The sequence below is a fragment of the Salminus brasiliensis genome, chromosome 19 (assembly GCF_030463535.1).
Source record: "Salminus brasiliensis chromosome 19, fSalBra1.hap2, whole genome shotgun sequence".
Taxonomy (NCBI): Eukaryota; Metazoa; Chordata; class Actinopteri; order Characiformes; family Bryconidae; genus Salminus; species Salminus brasiliensis.
The window spans coordinates 30,207,713-30,217,223 of NC_132896.1; the positions used below are offsets into that span (position 1 = coordinate 30,207,713).

The 9,511-nt window shown below is 44.0% G+C and overlaps 1 protein-coding gene across 1 annotated transcript; it reads right to left on the reverse strand.

Annotated features, from left to right (window-relative positions):
* Nucleotides 1–5,455: 5,455 nt before the first annotated feature.
* Nucleotides 5,456–9,036, reverse strand: ran (RAN, member RAS oncogene family). The gene is made up of 7 exons (XM_072663091.1): nucleotides 8,939–9,036; nucleotides 8,041–8,109; nucleotides 7,019–7,103; nucleotides 6,694–6,819; nucleotides 6,343–6,530; nucleotides 5,975–6,145; nucleotides 5,456–5,877 (listed from the first exon to the last, which is right to left on the reverse strand). The coding sequence occupies exons 2-7, from the start codon at nucleotides 8,071–8,073 to the stop codon at nucleotides 5,833–5,835; spliced, it is 648 nt and encodes a 215-aa protein (XP_072519192.1). The 5' UTR covers nucleotides 8,074–8,109; nucleotides 8,939–9,036; the 3' UTR covers nucleotides 5,456–5,832.
* Between the last annotated feature and the right edge of the window lie 475 nt (nucleotides 9,037–9,511).

Genomic DNA, 9,511 nt, shown 5'->3' on the forward strand with positions numbered 1-9,511 from the left:
TGTAAGTGTGTACTGTGTGTGTGTGTGTGTGTAAGTGTGTAAGAGTGTGTGTAAGTGTGTACTGTGTGTGTGTGTGTGTAAGTGTGTAAGAGTGTGTGTAAGTGTGTACTGTGTGTGTGTGTGTGTGTAAGTGTGTAAGAGTGTGTGTAAGTGTGTACTGTGTGTGTGTGTGTGTGTAAGTGTGTAAGAGTGTGTGTAAGTGTGTACTGTGTGTGTGTGTGTAAGTGTGTAAGAGTGTGTGTAAGTGTGTACTGTGTGTGTGTGTGTGTGTAAGTGTGTAAGAGTGTGTGTAAGTGTGTACTGTGTGTGTGTGTGTGTAAGTGTGTAAGAGTGTGTGTAAGTGTGTACTGTGTGTGTGTGTGTGTGTAAGTGTGTAAGAGTGTGTGTAAGTGTGTACTGTGTGTGTGTGTGTGTGTAAGTGTGTAAGAGTGTGTGTAAGTGTGTACTGTGTGTGTGTGTGTAAGTGTGTAAGAGTGTGTGTAAGTGTGTACTGTGTGTGTGTGTGTGTGTAAGTGTGTAAGAGTGTGTGTAAGTGTGTACTGTGTGTGTGTGTGTGTAAGTGTGTAAGAGTGTGTGTAAGTGTGTACTGTGTGTGTGTGTGTGTGTAAGTGTGTAAGAGTGTGTGTAAGTGTGTACTGTGTGTGTGTGTGTGTGTAAGTGTGTAAGAGTGTGTGTAAGTGTGTACTGTGTGTGTGTGTGTGTAAGTGTGTAAGAGTGTGTGTAAGTGTGTACTGTGTGTGTGTGTGTGTAAGTGTGTAAGAGTGTGTGTAAGTGTGTACTGTGTGTGTGTGTGTGTGTAAGTGTGTAAGAGTGTGTGTAAGTGTGTACTGTGTGTGTGTGTGTGTGTAAGTGTGTAAGAGTGTGTGTAAGTGTGTACTGTGTGTGTGTGTAAGTGTGTAAGAGTGTGTGTAAGTGTGTACTGTGTGTGTGTGTAAGTGTGTAAGAGTGTGTGTAAGTGTGTACTGTGTGTGTGTGTGTGTAAGTGTGTAAGAGTGTGTGTAAGTGTGTACTGTGTGTGTGTGTAAGTGTGTAAGAGTGTGTGTAAGTGTGTACTGTGTGTGTGTGTGTAAGTGTGTAAGAGTGTGTGTAAGTGTGTACTGTGTGTGTGTGTGTGTAAGTGTGTAAGAGTGTGTGTAAGTGTGTACTGTGTGTGTAAGTGTGTAAGAGTGTGTGTAAGTGTGTACTGTGTGTGTGTGTAAGTGTGTAAGAGTGTGTGTAAGTGTGTACTGTGTGTGTGTGTGTGTAAGTGTGTAAGAGTGTGTGTAAGTGTGTACTGTGTGTGTGTGTGTGTGTAAGTGTGTAAGAGTGTGTGTAAGTGTGTACTGTGTGTGTGTGTGTGTAAGTGTGTAAGAGTGTGTGTAAGTGTGTACTGTGTGTGTGTGTGTGTAAGTGTGTAAGAGTGTGTGTAAGTGTGTACTGTGTGTGTGTGTGTGTAAGTGTGTACTGTGTGTGTGTGTGTGTGTGTGTACTGTGTGCTAATGGTGTGTGCTCTGCTCCCTGTCTTAAAGGGGACGCTCTCCTTCAGTTCTCAGGTCCTCAGTAGTGCTATCACCCTGTGTGTGGGCAGGGTGATGCCTGTATAAGGATCTCTATGAGGAAAATGAAGTGTTCTCACTGTAAGGCCTCTTATTCGCTCCAAAAGAGCACTTAGTATATTTATAGTAGGTTATAGATCAAATAGAAATGTTATGTTTGTTATTTGACTAGTATTGTGGGTTTAATCACAGTAAAGTGTTTGATATGATATATTATATGATATTATCTGACAAAACAAAAAATAGGCAAAAGTTTATAGACGTCTTAATTATTAAAAGACTAAAACTGTCTATGTTTAAAATAAGTGGCAGAAACAGCACCAGGGTCCAGATGGGCCTACCCTCCAACCCCCTGAGAATATATTTTACCAGATGTCTAACTGGTTTACTCTTCTTAGACTCTTCTTAGACCACTGTCTACCTTGCTTCCAGCTCCTACTTGTTGATTTCTAGCTTTACTGAGACATTGACTTTCGCTGGCTCTGCTACGTCCCATGTACCTCTGAAGTCGAAAGTAGCTGGAAATGATTATTGTGCAGTATTTCAAAACATTGACCAGAGCAGTTTTACTTTGGAGTTTCCACAGTGGGTTTAATGGTCTTTTACTGGTGTTTTATGGAGAATATATCCAGAATGTGTCCCACTATTAATGTCCCAGGTTTGCATTGTTAGCGATACCAGTTGATAACACTGCATTATACGGTATTTTGCATAGCTAAACACGGAATGGAAACATGTCCAGTGGTAGACGTTGGGCAGTACTGTCTGTAGGACTGATTTAATGAGACATAAACAGAATTTAGGTTTGGTAAAGCTCTGTAGGGGCGTTCCAGCTGAAATGTCCTTATCTGGAACCCGGAAATTCCAACATCCCAATGCCGCATTAGTTTAGACCCTTGAGGAACATATCTAACCTGGCACAAGACGCTTAATCAAACATGAATGAATGTTTTACACGATGCAAAGAACGGCTGGATTCATATCATATAAACGATTGGGACAGTGGTGGCTCAGTGGTTAGAGCGGCGGGCTATCAATAACAGGGTTGTGGGTTCGATTCCCAGGCAGTGGGCAAGCTGCCACTGTTGGGCCTTTGAGCAAGGCCCTGTACCCTCTCTGCTCCCTGGGTGCTGGAGTTGGCTGCTCACCGCTCTGGGGGGGTGTGTGTACTCACTGCCCCTAATTCACTAGTGTGTGTGTGTTCACTACCACAGATGGGCTAAATGCGGAGGACACATTTCACTGTACAGTGACAAATACCTGCACCTTTAATTTACAATAAAAATGAGACTTTCTGTACGTGGGACGGCGCGCCTTGTGGTAAACAAAAATCCCCCCAAACCACTTCAAACACTTTCTGATGGATCCTCTGAACTGCGAGGCCATTATTAGATCCCTAAGTGCAAAAGTGGGACACGTTCTGGTTAGATTCTCCATAAAACACCAGTAAAAGACCATTAAACCCACTGTGGAAACTCCAAAGTAAAACTGCTCTGGTCAATGTTTTGAAATACTGCACAATAATCATTTCCAGCTACTTTCGACTTCAGAGGTACATGGGACGTAGCAGAGCCAGCGAAAGTCAATGTCTCAGTAAAGCTAGAAATCAACAAGTAGGAGCTGGAAGCAAGGTAGACAGTGGTCTAAGAAGAGTCTAAGAAGAGTAAACCAGTTAGACATCTGGTAAAATATATTCTCAGGGGGTTGGAGGGTAGGCCCATCTGGACCCTGGTGCTGTTTCTGCCACTTATTTTAAACATAGACAGTTTTAGTCTTTTAATAATTAAGACGTCTATAAACTTTTGCCTATTTTTTGTCAGATAATATTAATTCATTTAAGTCAAACACTTTACTGTGATTAAACCCACAATACTAGTCAACTAATAAACATTACATTTCTATTTGATCACTAGAAATATGCTTCAAACCTCATCCCATGACTTGGACTACAATCTTTTTTACATGGACCTTCACTGATAGTTGAGAAGGTGTTTTCCCTCTCCTGTAACGTTGGCATTGTGGAGATACATACATGGTATTTTCATGACAGCAATATATATAGACATATATAGGCTAACATGGCTATACCAAAAATATGTATGTGTGTGTGTTTGAGGATACTGCCAGTTTCTGACAGTCTCTTTTTGTCACCCACACACACTATGAATGGAGTGCAGCCTGTCTCAGTTTGCTCTAAATCCTGGATCAATGTGAATAGCCCACTTCAGCGGCCCCTGATCCACGAGAGCTGGTGTTCATTAACGTGGTCACCCGCCTTCTCGCTTAAGCGGATAAGGAAGCAGTGGTTGAACTGCACACAGATATCATACTACAAGTACATGGCACAGCACAAGTACATGGCACAACACAAGTACACAGCACAGCACAAGTACACAGGACACTTGCAAGTATGCGCAGTTTGTACTTATGGGCCTTCCAGTCTAAAACTGGCATTTAATGTTCTGCCATGTTTCTTGTGTGATTTGCATTGTGCAGTTACCTTATATAACCCTTGGAAATCCCCCCAGGGTGATAAAGAAATGTAGACACGTAGGCAACCATAGATGTGATATTTGAAAACCTCGCAGGAATACATGTGTTTGCTATCTGAATTCCTGACAAAAGTGTTGGGACACCTGATCAATCATCATTTCTTCCTAAATCCAGGCTATTAAAAAAGTATATCCTGCTTTTGTTGTTGTAACTGTCTCTACTGTACTGTCTGGAGCATTGCTGTGGGGATTTGATTGAATTCAGCAACAAGAGCATTAGTGAGGTCAGGATGTTGGATGATTGGGGGCTTTAGACCCTTCTAGCCCACACCTGGCATTAGGCAGCATGGTGCCAGTGGGTTCATGATTACCTGCTCCAGAAATTCCAGTTCTACTAGCAGTATTTATCTACAGGGTCTAGACAAGCTGTGTGTGTGTACGTGCATTTGCACATTTGTGGCAGAAACCACAAAAAGTAGCTGAATGCAATGTTAGAAGGGGTGTCCACTCTTTGAGTATTATTATCTCACTGGTCTCAACGTATTGATTCCAAAACCCATTAAAATAATCATCTTAACCATAAAAATATTCTGAATATATTTCAATACATTTATTAATAAACCTAATATGTGAATTTCTGCAGGCCTGATGTCGCCTCAGGTTCTGCGGTGACTTTGCGCCCTCTGCTGGTCGTAACACTAATCTGGCCGATTGGTTGTTTTTTTTATTGAGGCCATGAATGGTTTCAAATCCGAGTCATCTCAAATGACTTTTAGTCATAATGCCATCATACCTGATTCCAGTCATGAGCTCATTTTCAAAACCTCCAGGAGTTAAATATGGGACATAAAGAGCAATGGTCCAGCAAATATCTTGGACAGGGATTCAGACTGACTGGGAAACAAGGCCTAGTGCAGTGGAGGGACTGTACTGCACCTATTATATTGTTACTTTTTACAAATTATTTTGAGATTATTTTGAGACAAATAGATTGCATCAATTTGTTTGAGAGATTAATCCAGTCTGCAAAAGCAACCTTATGTGCATCAGGGAGTTAATAGTGCAAGGTGCAATCATTAATTTTACCCAGGAGAAGGGGAAAACCCCCAAAGACTTGATTTGCAACTGGCAAATTTCTCTTATAACCAGATACAACGCTAGCATCATAACTGCGTTCTGCACCTTCTGTCAAAAACACTCAGACTAAACAAGGCCTAAATAAATACATTTCACTCAAGTCTATTCAAAAACCCACCATGACTTTCCTTGACCTGCTCTCCTCCACTGGACAAGCCTGCTCCACTTTAAGAGTCTAGTTTAAGGAGCTGACAGTTTAAGTTCTAACAGAGTAACTCACGCAAAATTAATAAAATGTTGATTATGATTGGGGGGGGGGGGGGTGTTAATAAAAAAAATGCAAGCAACAGGTTATATTGAGAATGTTTTTATTCAAAGTTGTTCTCTAAGTGCTTAGAGCCATACAGATAGAATTAAGCACTGGGACACTCAGTAAACTGCTCTCACGCCTTTTGAGTGATTCATGTGTGAATACATGTTTCAGAATGTGGGCATATGTTTAAATGTGTCCTAGAGTGAGTCCGCAAGGTGGCGTTAGGGTTAGCGAGTCTACGTTGAAATCCGAGAACCACACAACTTCACTTTTTATTCAATTTGAAACACAAAAACGAAACAAAACTTGAAAAATAAAAATAATCTGAGCAGGGGTTTTACAGTAAAAGGGGATCGGGGGCGGGCATACTCCTGTTGCAGGGCAACACCACAAGGAAAGATCAGAGGGTAACAGGTTAAAGGTCATCATCCTCATCTGGGAGAGCTGTTTCCGATGCCACCTGGAAGGAGGAGGCAGAATAAGTTCATTAGTAAAGCATTAATATTAGCATTGCTGTGTAACACAGCTTAATAGCCTTAGTTTCAGCATATACTTACTTTCAGGTCATGCTCGTACTGTGCAGCAAGTGATGGGTCCATGGCAATTTCGGGTGGGGCAAGGGCAGGCATCTCCACAAATTCAAGGTTAGGATCGCCGATCAGCTTTCGTGCAAGCCACAGGAAGGGCTTCTCAAAGTTATAATTACTCTTTGCAGAGATGTCGTAGTACTGAAGAGGAAACAGGGATGAAGAAATCCATTAACACTGTATGAAGCTTGTTTACATGACTTCTCTACCCAATCTTACAGACCTAAAAATACCAGGGCCACATTAGTGCCGCATAACAGCACCATTAGTCACAGGCTTGTGTCAAAAATGCTGTCTGAACACATCTGCTGTCCTGAAGTACAGGGCAAATGCAGTACCTGTAGATTCTTCTTGCGATGGAACACGATGCTCTTGGCCTTCACCTTCCTGTCCTTGATGTCCACCTTGTTGCCACACAGCACTATGGGAATGTTCTCACACACGCGCACCAGGTCACGATGCCAGTTGGGCACGTTCTTATAAGTGACTCGAGAGGTGACATCAAACATGATGATGGCACACTGAGCTGTGTAGACAAGCAAAAGGGACAAGACATGGAACAGGTCATTCCAATATGCAGATGTGGTCTTGCAGCTGGGATTATTGACCAAACAAGGGGATGAAAAGCTTAAAGCTTAAAAACTGAAAAGGTACGACAGGAGGAAGTGAAGTGAGCAATAAGGACGTACCTTGAATGTAGTATCCATCTCTCAGACCACCAAACTTCTCCTGTCCAGCTGTGTCCCATACATTGTATTTGATAGCTCCTCTGTTAGTGTGGAAGACCAAGGGATGTACTTCAACTCCCAGAGTGGCTGTAGGGAAACAGGATTCGTTTGAGTTCTGCGAAGCCTGACATGCTTTTAAAAGCTACTCCAAGTCAGTTTAGGTTCAGCCCAAACCTCACTATGTGTAATGGGGCGGCTGAGTCACACTCGGACCACACTCTTAAAACGAGCAGCTCCCAAACGGGCCTATATGCAATTTATCCCCAAGCACACAACCCACACTTACCAACATATTTCTTTTCAAACTCTCCTGTCAAATGCCTCTTTACGAAGGTGGTCTTTCCTGTACCTCCATCTCCTACAAGAACCAGCTGTGGGTTGGAGAAAAATAATAAACAGTCAATAAACAGTAACACACTCATGGAAAAGTATGAAAATAGGTCTTGAGGGATTTCCACCAATCGTCCAGATACCTGCATAATTAAGCCATTCAGCAGGGTACATGCTCAGGCTTGGATAGGGGTTTAAAGGGAAGTGAACAGTTCATGCACTATATAGCAACTGTTCACAGCACTGGAAATTGAGACCAGACATGTTTAGAGTTTAGGCCGTCTAAAAGCTACACAGCACTGCATTACATGACTGCTATGAAAATACTTCCAAAATGGCATTAAACACTTCATCTATTCATCTGCAAACTGTATACACAGGATCTTGTACGGCAACCAAATACATATTTGCATGTTTGTCACTAGTTTACTATAAATTTTACATTAGAAAGTCACACTTACAACTTCTCTGGTCACTTAACATTAAATAAAACGGCCATATCTGAATTTTACACATTAACCATTGGCGAAAAACACTTAACCCATGCACCTGTAAGAAGCATATACAAGAAAACTTGCAGACTGGACAGTAATTTACCATCGTTTCTATATTATGCTCTAAAATAAGACATTGTGATGTTCACTAGATGCTTTGGGCAGTAAATAAAAGCCATGTCTAAATTGGAAATACTATTATTAAACATCTAAAGAACGTCTAATCTGCAAGTTTTATACGTCTAGATAATCATCCAAGCTTTTAATCTGACTAGCTGTACGAGTAAGAGCCTTTGCATCTCATCATGCAGAATTTTTTTGGATGGGGGGGTGGTCTTACCCTTTCAGCAGCTCCTCATGTAGTTATACTAGGCTTTTAAAGTGGATCTGAGAGCTTGGGACACCAAAAAGGCTTTTCTCTTCTAAAACAAGGCAGGCCAGGCTGGTTTCTGAGGGAAAATGGCTCTGAGAGATGTTAACTCACCTTAAACTGAACCTGTGGGTCGTTCTCTGCCATTGTCGGATGTGTGTGTGTCTCTGACGCAGCGCGACTCTGCAGGAGAGATGGCGGGAGGGTTAGCAAGAGCAGACAAAAGGCCGGAGCACGATCCCCCTCCCCACACGCGGTGCTGGAAACACGCACTAAAGCCACGGGACGGGCCGGGCCGGGACATCACCCACCCACCCACCAGAATTCGGATACAGGCGCCAAGGGAGTGCGCATTAGCTGCGATTTACCCGTACAAGCACGTTAGGGCCGCGTTCAGCCCTCCTTTACGACCCACATGAGCGAGCCTGAACCGGCGAACCGGGCCTGTGAAACTGGTGACGACCACCGCGTTCCGGTCCGGTCCGGTCCGGTCCGGTCCAGTCCGGACCCCCCTCCCCTTCCCGAGCTGGTTCTGCTGGCTGAGCGCCATGTCGCGCCGCTGCCGCACTTTTCTAGTTTCGACCAGAACCAAACCCGCCCGGCTAGCTTTCCCGTGGCTAATGCTAACCAGCTAGCGGGCTAGCTACCGACCGGACAACAAAACAAAAAAGCGCCAGGCCCCAGAAAGCCCAGACCGCCCTAAAACAAGCCCCCATCCCCTCCTAATAAGACCACCGGCAGCCCACCCTGCGCGATTAACGCCCAACAGGCCTAATAATTAATAACCCCGTGCACATCCGCGCTAGCAGCGTGCTAACCAGCCTAGCCACGCGATGCTACCGCGCTAAACACAGCCGAACAACGCCGTTAAAAAGGCCCGAACTGACCCCGGGTCCAGCTCAGACCCTGACCGAGCTCCACGCCAGACGCGGGGGGGTGCGTACGGGTGTGGAGGCGCGGGGTGCGAGCGCGCTAAAGGCTGGGGATTGCGCGCGGCGCTAGCTGTTCCTACCTGGACGCTCGTGCTCCGCTCTGCCGCGCGGTGAGAAAAGAGCAAATGGCACCGAGCGCGCGACTCTCAGCGCGGCCGCATTAACGCTTCCGCCCCAAGCACGTGACCGCGCGAACCCGCGCGCACCGCCACGCCACCGCGTGGCAGCTTGCAGCAACAACAGCTCTGAGCATGTGCCGTGGATGCTTGCTTCGTGGGATCCGGTCATTCTTCTTATTCATCTCTGACTCTAGTGGAGCTCCTAGGGTGACACAGCGTTTTTTAATAAGACGTGGCCACGAGTTTTGTATACTGAAGCCACAAGATGATACATCTAGACTGCAAATTATGTTTCAGTGGCCACAAAATAATAAAATAGGGCTCTAAGTTTCTAGTGGCCATGAAATAATATATTGAGGTCACAAAATTATATACTGGGGCCACAAATTAAGTTAATAGTGGCCACTAAATAATATATTGAAGCCACAAGATAATACAGCTAGACTGCAAATTATGTTTCAGTGGCCACAAAATAATAAAATAGCGCTCTAAGTTTCTAGTGGCCATGAAATAATATCATAATGCCACAAATTA